Source organism: Xenopus tropicalis, chromosome 7 (genome assembly GCF_000004195.4).
Source record: "Xenopus tropicalis strain Nigerian chromosome 7, UCB_Xtro_10.0, whole genome shotgun sequence".
NCBI lineage: Eukaryota > Metazoa > Chordata > Amphibia > Anura > Pipidae > Xenopus > Xenopus tropicalis.
The window spans coordinates 29495053-29510677 of record NC_030683.2 but is presented as its reverse complement, the minus strand read 5'-3'; the positions used below and the strand labels follow the sequence as shown (position 1 = coordinate 29510677).

The window sequence follows — 15625 nt, the reverse complement described above, 5'->3', positions numbered from 1 at the left end:
CAGCTCATCATACTAATTATGATTCTTAAAAAGAAAAGCATCATTCTGATACATATAAGCATTGCTTATATCAAGCAGGAATAGCAATGGCTTTGTAAAACATATTTAAAATAAGTGTCAGCTTTGTTTGCTCTGCTTTATACAGATTTCTTCAAAGCTAAGTGTATTACAGACTTCTCCAGATAGAAACCCTGATTCAACAACGCTGGGAAAAGGCTACTTGCCTGATATGTTTTTTTAAAATTACGCTGGAAAGCAGTGTTTTGATAAATAAAAGATTATTAAAATGCTTTTATAATCCATACTATTGACGCTCACCACTTGTTTTTTTGTTTGCTGTTTTAGCATCTGGGGGTCTTGTGCTTCAGAAGGGCTGAACTGCCTGATATTTAAAAAAAAATAAAAAAAATGCATCATTGGTGGGATTTGAATATAGAGAAAGCTCTGGAAATAGTACAGAGATGCTGTAAATGTGCTTTATTTTAATTAATCCAGCAGTCTTGTCAGACCTTTGTTTTTGAATTGGTTCCTATACTGAATGCATGGGACAGTGCTGATACTATATGTATCGAAATGAGTGGTTATACTGTACAAGTATATCAGCCTGGGAAGGAGTAATAATACTATAAGCATGGGAAGGGGTCCCTGTACTGTAATAGTGGCCATACATGTTACAATTATGATCTTTTCTATGGCCATTGGTCGCAAGAAAGATCGTTTGTCCACTCCACATGTTCACAGCTGAATCATCAGATATGCAGGTAGAAAAAACAGAATTCTACTCTTATCTAATGTGCTAAATATTTGCCGGTGCTTGGGCACCTTCAAAGATACCCAATAAATATTTTCCGTCCAGCCCGATCGACCAGACGATTGATATCCAAGCCTTTTGCCAATGTCAGGCATCTTGTATCTCACCATACACTTACTGCATGTATGGCAATCTTAAGAATGGGAAGGGGTGCCTGTAATGTTTGTACTGTTTGTACAGTAAGTAGTGCCTGTACAAATTGCATGGAAAGGGGTACCTACGCTGTTTGTATAGGAAAGGGTGCATATACTGCAAAAGCACCAGCTATGGAATTTCTTTATTACATAGGTGCTGTTGAGTGATTGATCTTTTGAGATTATATCCGGGTTGAATTGCTTTCTATTATTGCTTATGTAATAAAACCAGCTGCAAATATTCTGGGGCATATTCCAAAGGATAATGATGTGCTCATGAAGGGTCCTGCTTGGGCGTATTGTCTTTTCCCTTTATCATTACTGAGTAGAGACAGCTTTGCAGAGGTGAAATCTGTCAGGAATGAGCAAAGGAAGTCCTAGTCGATATAAAGGTCACTAAGTACAGATGGTTATTTATATTTCATCACCAATAGTCACAATAATCTGAGGTCTGTAAGACGCAGATATTAAAACTCACTAATGTAGAGAACTGTATGCCAGGGTTCAAGTCATTCTTCACTCAGCTCATAGAACTACTGCTTTCCCTTTGCCCCACCAATATTCCCACTATTTCCTTTACAAATCCCAACACTGCCTACTAAATGACTTCACTGATCTCGAGCTGAATTAAAAAGTAAAGTAAAACAAATCTCTGCACAATATTCAAGCCTCATAAATACCAGGCTGTGGCGCACACTAAGCCAATCAGGTTTCTATTCATGTAGGATTCAAGCAAAGCAAATATTATACACTCGTTTGTCGACTTTCATATGAAAATGAATGATTGGAATAGTGTTTAAAGGAATTTTGGCAAAGGAAAACATGATTATTTTAAACTATTAACTAATGTCTGTTAATAGTTTTCCTCCAGCAGAATCCTGTATTGAAATTCGTTTTTTAAAAAGAGAAAAATATTTTTTTATATTTAAATTTTGAAATTTGACACCGAGCTAGCCATATTCTTAGTTTCCCAGGTGCTCTCAGCCACGTGACTTGTGCCCTGATAAACTTCAGTCACGCTTTACTGCTGCACTGCAAGTTGGAGTGATACCACACCTTTCCCTTTGCCCCCCAGCAGCCGATCAGCAGAACAATGGGAAGGTAGCAAGATAGCAGCTCCCCGACACCTGTATTGCTAAAAGTGCAAAAAAAGTGAAAAAAAAAAGTCCACCTTATGACTTTTGAAATTTTGGCTAATAAACCCTAAATGTCTTGAAAGCAATTTCTGCAATACTCTCTAAACACACTTACTAACATGACCCCATGAATGTCCATGAATGAAGGTGGGCAAATACAGAATAAAGCAACAGTATGTCAACAGTATTCAAGGCTAAACAAAATTGTATTTGTAAAATTAAATTAAATGCAACAGACTTAGATGTAGATTACTCCAAAACTATTGCCATCACAGGAATGCCTGACTATTCAGCAAATGTTGGCTAAGGAACTATCTCATTCAAACATAGAAGCAATTGCTGCATTGTTCGCTGAATGCACTCACCAGCATGAGCCCTAAGTACATCCATGGGCTGCCAACGCCAAAGGAAGAGTTGAAGGGCATGCTCACCCTCAGGTAAACTTTTAGTATGCTATAGAATGGCCTATTCTAGGTAACTTTTCAATTGGTCTTCATTAGTTTTTTTTTTTTACTATTTGCCTTCCTCTTCTGACTCTTTCAAGTTTTCAAATGACCCCAGCAGCCAAAAAAACTATTTGTGAGGCTACAATACTATTGTTATTGTTAGTTAGTATTACTTATCTTTCTGTTCAGGCCCTCTCCTATTTATATTCCCTCAGACAGTGGCTGAAATTCCAAACTGGAGAGCTGCTGTGCAAAAAGATAAATAATATGCAAATAGTCTTAGAATAGCACGGTCTACATCAAACTAAAAGTTACATTAAAGGTGAACAACCCCTTTAGAGCACTGTAAGTAGATGAGCAGGGGGATCAAAGAAGACCCCTGCTAGGGCAGAGTGATGGAAATAGAATTAGCTTATGAACTGGTCAATGGAAGGATACATATTTTTACACACAGATTATCCACTATATTAAAAAGTGAGTTTGCACAAATCTGAATTTGCTAATCGGCCAATGGATGCTGGGAGATGCATTTCAGCCGGACAGCCATGTTCTAGAACGGTGCTCCCCAACCAGTGGTTCGTGACCAACATGTTGCTTAGCACCCCCTTTGATGTTGCTTTTTTTATATTTAAATGTTGTTCACGGGTTAAAAGGTTGGGGACCCCTGTTCTAGAAGCACCAACAAACAGGCTTGGTTTGCACGGCAGCAAGCAATATGCAGCTGTCAGTCTGATCATTATTATAAATTAGCAGCTGAAGATCTGTCACATGCATGAATGCCGGCTGCCAAGCCAACTGCCGGAATACAAATAAACATTGCCTTAATGTGCCAAAGGCTGATTATAAATGATGAAGGAACGTGTATTTTAAAATAAACACACGGTTTCTAATAAATTCACTTTTGCAGAGCTTGATTTTGAGCAGTATTTCAGGGGTGTCAAATTCAAATTCTTCCACTGTTGTGAGCTATAAATTCTAGTACAGGTATAGGACCCGTTATCCAGAATGCTGGAGACCAAGGGTATTTTTTTTTTTAATGATGAGTAATAGAAAGTAGCAATAAAAAAAACTGTAACCTTACAGAGCATTTGTTATTTGAAAGCTGGAGAGAGTCAGAAAAGGAAAGCAAATAATTCAAAACCTATATAACAAAAATAAGAAAAATTAAAACTAACTGAAAAGTTGTCCAGAATTAGCTACTTTATAACATAGTAAAAGTTAACTTAAGATGAACAACCCCTTTAAAATATTTCCTTTTTCTCTATAATAATGATGATTATTATTAATAATAATAAAACAATACCTTGTACTTGATGGTAACTAAGCTGCACGAATCCATATTGGTGGCAAACAGTACTATTGGGTTTATTTAAGAAATTGTGACCAGAAAACATACCTTTCTCCTTGAATTGAGTTTCATGTAGATTTTTTATCATAAGCAGCTCAACTGCAGGTCTCTGAGCTACTTCCTAGTATAGCATAAAGCTCCACCCTCTTTTCTTTGCTGAGCTCTTCTCTTTCTAACTGTGATGATGATAGAAGCTGTGCCTACTACGCATGCTTGCTGCCTCTGCTTCAATGAAAATCAATCAGGCATGTGCAGTAGGCACCTCTTTCACCATCTTCAATGTCAAAAAAAGAAGGAGAGCCCAGCAAAGAAAAGAAGACAGAGCTTTACACTAGACTAGGAAGTAGCTTAGAGAGCTGCAGTTGAGCTGCTTGTGATCCAGAATCTACATGAAACTGAATACAGGGAGAAAAGTATGTTTTTCTGGGCAATATTAAGTCATTTTAACCATTCCACCATCTTCACAGTCAGAGAAATATAGGGGACTAATACAAACATTGAGGGTTATCCTTATAGCAACTTTACTTTCTGTTCACTACAGTTATTTTTTTAAGCTTTACCACCAGTTTAGTTCTGTGAAGACTAATGTAGTGTTAGCATGTAAAGTAACACAATCCTATGGAGCTTGTGCAGTTAAAGTTGACATGCTGCACTAAGAAGGAACCAGCTGAAGCTCTTATAAGAGCTTAAAATGTAAGCTCCTGTGAGCAGGGCCCTCCCCCTATTGTCTACTAACAGTAAATGTGAATCATTTTTAGGGAAATGTTTGTCTTTATATATTAACTGTTCGGTCTTGTATTAATAAAAAAAAAAAAAAGATGGATTCCAGCGGACAACATTATATTCCCCGAGTGGCAGACTAGATCATGTAGCCCTTTGGGATGCTAATGCACAACATAAAATGCTAGCTGAACGGCAATGATTAGCACATGCCAAGGGGGCTCTGAGGACATTCAAAGAGTCTCTCAGTAATCCAGAGAGTTGACTAATCTGGCAATAGAAAAGACACAAATGGGGTGCTGTGCTCATGCCAAAAAATACCAATTTATATTTTCTTAGCCTCCTGTTGAAGGAAAAATACTAATCCCAATAAAATGTGTTCCTTCAAACTCTTGTTAGCTCCAGAAAGTGTTCAATAGTCCAGTGTGTCTAGTGCCTTCAGAGATTCTCACTACAGCAGAAGAACATGTTCCCATGATGCTCATAAGTAACAGGCAGCCGTATTGTACCCTGTGAGAACTAATATCTGTAAATGCATCAGTTAATAGCACTGCTCCTAGAGAATTATGCACTAAAAAATGCACTTTAAAAGAGCAAACAGATTTTTTTATATGTAATTTTACAAAATTTGATTTGACATGAGGCTAAACATATTGTTAGTTTACCAGGTGCCCTCAGCCATAGGGCTTGTGCTCTGATAAACTTCAGTCACATTTCCCCACCCCCAGCAGCTGATCAACAGAACAATGGGAAGGTAACAGGATAACAGCACCCTTACACCTGTATAGATAAAAATGCTTCCATGCCCCACCTACGGGTAGATATCAGAATAGCACTCAATAGTGAAAATCTGGCTCATACAGTTACATTGAGCAGGAAAAACAATTATCTGAAAGCAGTTCTATTGTGTAGTTCTGGCTCCTATTGAATGCTCAGACTCAGGCACAATGCAGACATCTGCTTACACACCAATAATACAACTAAAAAATACATTTGTTTGTTCAAGAATAACATTGCAAATAATTCACTCTGCCATTTAAAATGTAAACAGTGCAATTTAGAAAAAAAATGTACACCATAAAAATCATGACAGAACCCCTATAATTTGATAAACACAAAAAAGCATGTGAGGTATTGAGGTTCAAACATCAGCCCTATAAAGCAATTCGAATGTTAGGTTAGAGAGCAAGAGCTATAAATTCGCTACACCTTGACTATAAGTTACATATTAATATCTGGACATTGATAAGTGCAACTTCATACCTGTACATGAACACATATGGCTGACTGTTCAGCAGTTGGTAATACCCCCCAGATCACGTGGAGCTTGGGCAGACTGATGTTCCAAAAACTATATACAGATGCCAATGTGATCATAAGACTATGCCAATATGACTACAGCTGATACAACCATATTTTACAGTGTTTGGCAAACCTTATTTTTTCTTTTTAAATAAAGGACAGGAAACCAACACATTCACTGTCTATAGCAGTTGTCATCCCATGCCTTAGTAATTTCACATCCTTTCTAAACCTTACATTCACTTACATTACACACTCTGAAGAGACATTAACTGCTGTTGTAAGCAAGTGTTATCGGTCTTTTGCACAAGGTTAATTCCAAATCAATTGTACCAATGGATCAATATCTATAACCAGTCACATGGATGTTTGTCTGTGCAGAATAAACAATAGGATTGAGGGCCAATTTACCATTGTAGGTCACAGTTATCCTTGGCGTGGCATCCAAACCCATAGGTGAGCCGTCCGTTGAATAATATCCAATAACTGATACTGTGCATAGAACCACAAGGCAGCTTGTCAAATGCCTCATCATCTTCTCCTTCTTCTAAGACCAGTTAATAAAGTTGTAAGAATCCACAAATTTCCAGAATGGCTACTTCTGCAGCAGTGATGACAGGAACACTATGTAAAGCCAAAGGGCAAGGGCTCAAACCTGAAAGACAAAGTAGAACATTATGTTAGATTCCTGTGTATAAAAAATGTCCTATGACGTTTTAGGTCCACTAATTAGGAATATCGTAAGAAATAGGGACAGACTGGTGATCAGATAGTATTAACCAAATTATCAATTAATCCTTATTGGAGGCTAAACAACCCTATTTTGTTTAAATGGTGTTTAAATTATTTTTTTGTAGACTTAAGCGATGGAGATCCAAATTACAGAAAGATCCCTTATCTGGAAAACCCCAGGTCCCGAGCATTCTGGATAACAGGTCCTATACCTGTACTGGATATATACAGCTGTGTAAACCACAGAAATGAAGGGGACCTGTCACCCTAACAAATAATTCCACATTTTTTTCTATTGCGATCGTCAAATAAAATAAACTCCACTTACATTATATGAATTATTTAAATCTTGTTTTATTTAGTCTTGGAATTCAATATGACAACAAGTAGGCAGGCATCATTTTGTGGGAACTCTTATCAATACATGCTTTGTACTGCCCCAAAACCTTGTTTATAAACCAGAATGAGGGACCTGATGCCCACGCCCATGCACTGGCTACACAATTAGATGGTGAGGAGGGAGGGGGAAAGTGACAAGGGCAGTGACACCTAGGTAGTGCTAAATGGAAAGTGAAGGCATATAGTTGCAGCAATATATGATTGACAGCTGGGGTTTTTAAAAAGTTTTACAATGGGTACGGATGCATTAATAAATAAAGGGTTCCATGTTTAATTTGAAAAGGACTTTGTTTATACAGCTTTTTACACAGCTCATCAGAACTGCCTTACTGCTTGAGCTGACAAAAGGCTTCTACAAAGATTTTGTTCAAACACACAGAAACGTGGTCATAAAAACTGAAAGTGCGGTAGCACTGGTATCCATGAAAACATCTTACCCAAGGTAAGCAATATGACAGCTCCCTCTCATACATAAAAATGGAAATACAATTAGGGACAGTGTGTGCCTATGTGAACTAGAAGATATGTACTCAATCTTTACTAAATATGAGGAACATAGATACAACTTTACATTAAAAACCCAACACAACAAAAAAAAGGTTAACATAGGTCTGCACTTCTACAGTTATTTATACCCTTTAATAGTCTTATAGGTATTCAAATTCTGATTTGTATGGAACATCACAATCCTGTAAAGTGTCACTTAAATCTTCTTCATTATTGTCTAAGTCATGATTGATTACATAGTATTAACATTTCTACACTAAAAGATATCACAACACATACTGTATTTTATATAATAAACTTACACTATAAACCAAGAGGTTCAGTAGTAATAACAGTAATTATCCATGCCTTCAAAGTTCTATTGATATTACTGCAGATAGAGGTTAATAACACTTATAATCATATTTTCATAGGTATAAGTCCTCATTTGATCATCCATCTGCATGAAAAAGCTGGCAATTTTAGCTAAGTAGTTTCTGGGGGCAGTATTTGGGTGTTGTATAAAAAGAGAGCTGCAAATTTAACTTTTTCATTTTTTAAACTGGAGGGGCCAAGAATAAATGATTATCAACAACAAGGTAGTTAAAATCTAAATCCACGGTCTTAAAAAGACAGCATCCCCAAATATTATCCATCAATAGTTTTGCACATCATAATTGTATTGTATGATTGGTTTTGTTTACTTTTTAAAGTTGATGGGTTTTTCTACTCTCTGCTTAACTAACAACACATTGGACTTGGAAAAAAATGGGTCAAGATATCCAGATGCACTCAGAACATGACAAATGAGAACATCAATAGTAGATGGTGAAGCACAAGCAGAGCAGGTCTATAAAGCACATGTTATGGGATATTGGAATAGTCCATTTAGCGCAGGCTTTGCTAACACAGCAATACATAAAAGTTATTTTGCAGTTTCCAAACTGCCAAAATAGCATAGTCTGTACAGACTACAATACTTTTTCCTGTAGCAGAATAATTTGGAGTTATGCAATTGGCATTTGCTGTATTTTACAATCAAATGGAGTAAAGGTATATGTAGCCCTGTACACAAGCAAAATCCAAAAACCTTAACATATGAGCCCTGTACACTTCCACAAAAATAAATAACCCCATACACATGCAACATCTACAACTTACATACACAACCAAACATACAGCCCTACATACTTTTAGAACCAGAGCTAAACATATAACCATGACTACGTGCAACACCGAGAACCTCAGAGCTATACATATACATATATATATATATTAATAATTTGACACATAGGCACAAAATCTCTAACTTGCAGCTTTTCAAGATGGTGTTTAATAATAAAACTCCAGTGCTACAATACCAATACCCATATACAGTATATAACCTAAAAAAGCTAATCCATATGGAAGAAAAGCATCATACCCAAGGAAATGAAGCCCCATTGTGTAAGTAGTGCCAGGCAGGGATGGTTTGCTTCAAAACTATATTAAAATGAGGTGTTTCCAAAACAGCAATAGTCAGTTTCCTACAAAAAGCTCTTGCAGGCATGATATTAAGCATAAATCCCTGGCACAGCAAGGGGCTTGATATGTGCACTACAAACACAGGCACTTCTGAGTTCAAAATGCCAAAGAAAAACAGTTCTCATTTCTTTTTTAACCTGAAGTCATAGAAGCTTGTAAAACGTCTGGAGAGTGTGACTCCCTAAAGCTAAGTCTGTCTTCTCTCAAGGGGAGGTTAGCCAGGCAGCAAGCCAAATGGAAGATGAACGGGAAAAGTTTTTGCCATCATTTCTCTAGAGGCTGCAGGACTAGGTAAAAATCAGATCAGCAGTAAATATAAAAGGGGAACTGTTACATTTATGGTTTTATCAGCTGGTTACATTTCTCCCCAATCCAACCCTTACAAAATTAAGAACAGTGATGTAAAGTTACCATGTTACCTACTGTACCTGCTATCCCAACAGCCATACTACCATATAAGACCACAGACCATACCACATTAGGAACCAGTATAGTGGACTGTAGTGTGCACATGTGCCATAATCCTTTCCCAGAGGCTATTATCCCACTGCTACTATAGGCACCATCTCTCCCTACTATACCTGCTATCCCACAGCCCCAGTCCCTTCCCAGAGGCTATTATCCCCCCACTGCTACTATAGGCACCATCTCTCCCTACTATACCTGCAATCCCACAGCCCCAGTCCCTTCCCAGAGGCTATTATCCCCCCACTGCTACTATAGGCACCATCTCTCCCTACTATACCTGCTATCACACAGCCCCAGTCCCTTCCCAGAGGCTATTATCCCCCCACTGCTACTATAGGCACTATCTCTCCCTACTATACCTGCTATCCCACAGCCACAGTCCCTTCCCAGAGGCTATTATCCCCCCACTGCTACTATAGGCACCATCTCTCCCTACTATACCTGCTATCCCACAGCCACAGTCCCTTCCCAGAGGCTATTATCCCCCCACTGCTACTATAGGCACCATCTCTCCCTACTATACCTGCTATCCCACAGCCACAGTCCCTTCCCAGAGGCTATTATCCCCCCACTGCTACTATAGGCACCATCTCTCCCTACTATACCTGCTATCCCACAGCCACAGTCCCTTCCCAGAAGCTATTATCCCACTGCTACTATAGGCACCATCTCTCCCTACTATACCTGCTATCCCACAGCCACAGTCCCTTCCCAGAGGCTAATATCCCCCCACTGCTACTATAGGCACCATCTCTCCCTACTATACCTGCTATCCCACAGCCACAGTCCCTTCCCAGAGGCTACATAAACAACAATAAAGAAACAGAGTACCCGAAACACAGGGACTTTGGGAAAGAAAAAATAGTCCCTGTGTGTGCGGTACTCTGTTTCTTTATTGTTGTTTTTTGGCCAGCACCCAGGGCGCTTGATTCTCTGAAGGGTGTGCTCTGTTTGCTTTTGTATGTATATATATATTAGGGATGCACTGAATTCAGGATTGGGTTCGGTATTCGGCCAGGATTCACTCTTTTTCAGCAGGGTTCGGATTCAGCCGAATCCACGGTCCTGGGCGAACTGATTCATAATTAGCTTATGCTAATTAGGATGTGGAAGGGTTAATGTCGCAGCATAAACATAGAAGTGTAAAATCTTTTGCCGCACGTGGTAACATTTAACTCTTAACATGGATTTTGGGGTTTGGCCAAACCCCAAAAAACTGGGTTTGGTGCATCCCTTATATATTGTCATTCTCTAAGGAAAATTGAACTGCTCCTGTTGCCCATAGCTCAACCTTGCCTGTGGTCCATTCATTACATTTTAATTCATATAAGAATTGTGACAATATCATATTAAACTTTATTTGGACAGAACAGTGATAGTAGAAAATAATCAAATTCGGAAGACTGTAAAATACCCAGATACAGTTACATACCCAGATACAGGTTATATTTGAGTTATTTTATGGAAAAGTAAATTTGAGGGTATCTGTATGCAACATATAAGTAGATTTAAATTTCAAATTTCTATCCCTTAAACAATCAATTAAGTCTGGGTACATGGCTTATTGTGTACATATAAAATATTTCCTCCACGTGGATTTGCGTCAACATTCCATATGTAAGTAGGAGTGTATTGTTTGCCTCAGCAAAGTCATTGTCTGTCAACGGCAAATCTAGAGCTAGAAAAAGTTTGCCGTTCTATTTTGGTGATTGGCTTTAACAATATATTAACCAATATAAAAGTAAGTATTGTAATAAAGGTTACTGTATGGCAACTGTATGGTTATATTAATAATACAGAGAACCCATGCAACTCATGCAAACAATATGGAAACTCCCTCTTGTATGTATAAATGCCAGTTCTATAGAGAATCTTCTTTGCATAATATATGCTTTTAACAGCTACTACACATTTAGAAAACAAAAATCCTATTGCAGTTGATGCCTTCATGAGAAATCCATGCTCATATTGTGCTTATTCTCTGTACACAGGAATAAAGTACTGAGCTGTTTGTTTTTTTTAATAAAATGCTAAGCACCTTTTTGATCAGAACATTTGCAGTTTATTTTTGTATTCAGCATTAGTCTACAAACTTCAGATGCAGAATGTAATCATTTGTTCCAAAGGTCACCAGTGAGAAGTGGTTTGGCATAAAATGAAATGAACTCATTCTCATCGATGTCTCTCTTCATTAACCCAATCTATTTATGCATAAAGCAAGAATAAAAACCGCTCAATATCTAAACGTAAATTAATAATGCATGTGTCATTGGGCAAGCAAAACATGCCTTTAAAGGAAAACACACCATGACATTTTAGCTATTTGTACCCCTGTTCTGTCCCCTTTCCCATTCTTAAGCCTTACCAAGAGCACTTCCAAAGGCAGCCCTGCTGCCCATTACCTGATCTTTAAAAGCAATGGTGTATGGTGAGGTTTGTGTCAAATATATGGGCACACCAGTTACTTGTTCCCTGGATCTGAACATCTACCAACTTTGGCAGGATAAGCATTATTTCACGTGCATTGGGTGACTGTTACTATGGCCGAATGGCTGTTATACCATTTCTTCCATTCTTCTATTTCTGTAACCTTGTTGTCACCTAAGGTCATGTTGTCAAACTCAACCAGGTGTCTGAAAACCACAAAACCACAAAAAAGCCAAGCTCCATGGAATTATGTCCCCTACTAGGCACAAATTGACCTGACCTCTTCTGTTCTTGCTAAGGTTTTTCTAGAAAAGAAATATTTTCTGTTGTATTTGTTTCCTAGTTGTTGTTTTTACCATCTGGGCCGGCAAAATAACAGCCAGGTGGCAACTGTTCATAGCTACAGTCAATGTTTCAGAGGAGCCAAGAATTTTGACAGTTCCAAATCATATAAATTGTTCAGTGCACACAATAACTTATGGCTTTAAACAACTATTTAGACCCAAGGGACTCAGTAGGTTTCAATCCCTAAGATCCTTTTGGGTGAGAAGAGCACACAAGTCTCCCTAAGCAATTCCCTCCTCACAGCGCCAATGTTTGTCATGGAAAAACAAATGCAAAGAGACTACAGAAGGATGAGGATGTTTGACGTTGCAGGCAATAATCAAACACACCATGTAACGTGTGTTTTAATGAACTACTTCACATCTTTGGTTGGTTCTGCCCTAAGCAGTGTGTTTTGGCAAGTACAAGAGTTTGGTGGCAAGCGGGCCCCTAATGAAAAGGGAAGAAATATACTTTGACTGCCTCTTTTCTCATCCTAAAAAGGTTTTAGCAGAGGAATTGAGGTTGGGATGGAAAAAGTAGAACTGCAAATTTGTATTTTTGATACCGCACCAAATTACCATAAATGGTGTCCAGTCATTCATCAATTTATAACCTTTCAATAAATTTTCCTTTATCTCCTCCAGTTATTTGTCTGGTCTGTGATTCATTAAAATGTGTTCCTATCTGGGCAGCAGACCCCTTTCTAAACAGATGTGGAACCCACCAGCCTTAGATTAGATCTTACCGTAAATGGAAACCAGGATATAAGAATGCAAGAAAACAAAAAGATTATTATGTAATAACACAGTACTCTGGAAGTTATCAGACAACGGTTTTTACCAGATGTTTTGATTGAAGTGTTTGTGTCACATTCAAAGCATGTCTCCAAAATAGGGGGTTCATGTCAAATGACTTATTTTCTGATTAACTTTCTTGTGTTTTTGTGAACATGCCCTGATAACTGATGGATAGAAATCTCAATAGTGGAACATTCCACTCCATTTTTACTTGTGGAAACTCAAAAGTCTCAAAATTCCAAACCTGTACTAAACTTTAGAATTACAAGACCCAGAAATTTCCATAAGCACAGAAAAGAGTTTGTTTCTGTTTTTAGAGTCTTTTAAAGGAATACTGTCAGGGGAAAGCATGCACTGAAATGGCGCCTACACACCAATATTACAGGTATGGGATCCCTTATCCAAAAACCCCGTTATCCAGAAAGTTCCGCATTACGGAAAGGCCATCTTCCATAGACTCCATTATAAGCAAATAATTCCTATTTATAAAAATGATTTCCATTTTCTCTGTAATAATAAAACAGTACCTTGTACTTGATCCCAACTAAGATATAATTACCCCTTATTGGGGGCAAAACAAGCCTATCGGGTTTATTCAATATTTAAATGATTTTTAGCAGACTTAAGTTATGGAGATCCAAATTGTGGAAAGATCCCTTATCCGGAATACCCGGGTCCCAAGCATTCTGGATAACAGGTCCTATACCTGTACAAGTAAAAAAATAAATTTGTTGGTTCCTATGATAAAGTTTTAGTGTTATCAAAAGATTAGGCTCCTGAAAAAGACCTACCCATAGAATAAAAGAGGGCATCGGGAACTGTACTACTGTATATTTTCCTTTTTTTTTACTGCATTAATATTTCAAATGTACAATTGGATGTGGTCCAGAATTAAGCTTAATTTTTATATTTATATATGTTTGTTTGTTTTTTTTAGAGGATTGCGTTTTTAGGCAAATACAAAAATGATGATTTGGTACATCCCCAGAGCAAATAATGAAAGCAGACTTTTTCCCTAAATGCAGTTTATAGCAGTAAGATGCTGCTGTACAGATAAAACCTTGCCCTCCAAAAGGTTAAGAGATAAATTGTACCCTGTGGCATTACGTTATATTCTAAAATATCCTTCTACCAAGGGAAATATCGGAGTGAAGTTTGTCCTTGAAAGGTAGGGAATTAGAATAAATTTGTTCTGAAGCAGGGTTTCTACTGAACTGGGCCCACCCATACAATTAAAAGTCCAGTTCTTCCCATGATGTGGAAAGCCAGCACTGTCTTAGCACGACTGGGACCAAGATATTGCATTAACCCCCAAAAAAGGTGCATTAAGAAAAATAGGCTTTTTAAGCCTAAAATTGCCAGTCTCCCAACAGCCGTCTTGGCTGCTCACCTCTGACATTGGTCAGCAAATATTTGTTCCCTTTATATATGAGGGTGAGATAATTAATATCAAAACAATTCTTCTATGAAAGCAATACATTCATAATATAAAGGTGTTCAATGCACACCATGTCTAATAACCATCTTCAATTAGTTGTTAATTCAGAGGAGAACTATGAAATTAAATATACATCTCATTTCTAATTACAAAAAACAGATGCAGATATAAATAACCTTATTTCTTATTATGCATTGCCCAATACAGGCTGACTGATTACCTTCAGAGCTGTAACTGCCACCAAGATTCACCTTCCTGATTTAAGCATTGTTGGACTGGGTTGCCAGGAGCCCAGCAGCAAAAACCTTAGAATGCAGGCCCACTCTCCAAACTAATTTTCCTTCTCTCTTCTTTCAGTTTATTCTATTAATTGCTTCTCCTTACTGATTATCCTACCTACTATATATCCTTCCCCATTTCTCCACTCATATAGAAATGGGGAAATGTCTATGTTATAGACACACAAAGGAAAACAGTTGAGTAAGCAGGAGGGCCCACAAGAAGTTTTTATAGAATGCCAGTGGGTCAGTCTCTCACTTCATTAAAGCTATAATAGAATTTTTTTTTTTTTTTTTTAAAAAGCTTCTTAGACAGTATAGACAGTAGGCTGGCCATACACGGGCAGATCCGCTCGCTTGGCGATGTAACCAAGCCAGCGGATCTTCACCCCATATCCCCACCTATGGGTGGCGATATCGAGGTGGCATGTAGGCGAATTCGATCGTTTGGCCCTGGGGCCAAACGATCGAATTCTGCACGCGGCAATGGGGCAGTCGGCTCGTTGATGCGGTCCCCAATCCGACTGGATTTTCTAACCTGGCCGAAAGATATCTGCCCAATTTCAGGCCAGATATCGGTCGGCCAGGCCCCTCGGTTCTGCCCCTACGCAGGCCGATAAGCTGCCGAATCGGTCCAAGGGACCGATATTGGCAGCTATAATCAGCCCGTGTATGGGGACCTTTAGGCTATGGATGTAGATAGCAAGATAGTAAGGTTTCCAGTGCTATTTTATAGAATGAGGTCTTGCATTTTCTGATTCAGCACTGGGCATTTTATCAATAAAAACAACTGCAGCCTCTGAAAACACCTGCGAGACTGGCTACTGAAAATATTAAGTGTACAGCAACAAT

At 38.2% G+C, this 15625-nt stretch overlaps 1 protein-coding gene across 2 annotated transcripts in view; it reads right to left on the bottom strand.

The window, feature by feature from the left end:
• The window catches only part of sema4g (semaphorin 4G), a 145441-nt gene that overhangs the window by 113942 nt on the left and 15874 nt on the right, over nt 1–15625 (bottom strand). For both annotated transcript variants that reach the window (XM_031906658.1, XM_002938721.5), the window contains exon 2: nt 6309–6552. In XM_031906658.1, the coding sequence (XP_031762518.1) occupies nt 6309–6432 (124 nt within the window). In that variant the 5' untranslated portion in view covers nt 6433–6552. The remainder of the gene's footprint in view (nt 1–6308; nt 6553–15625) is intronic.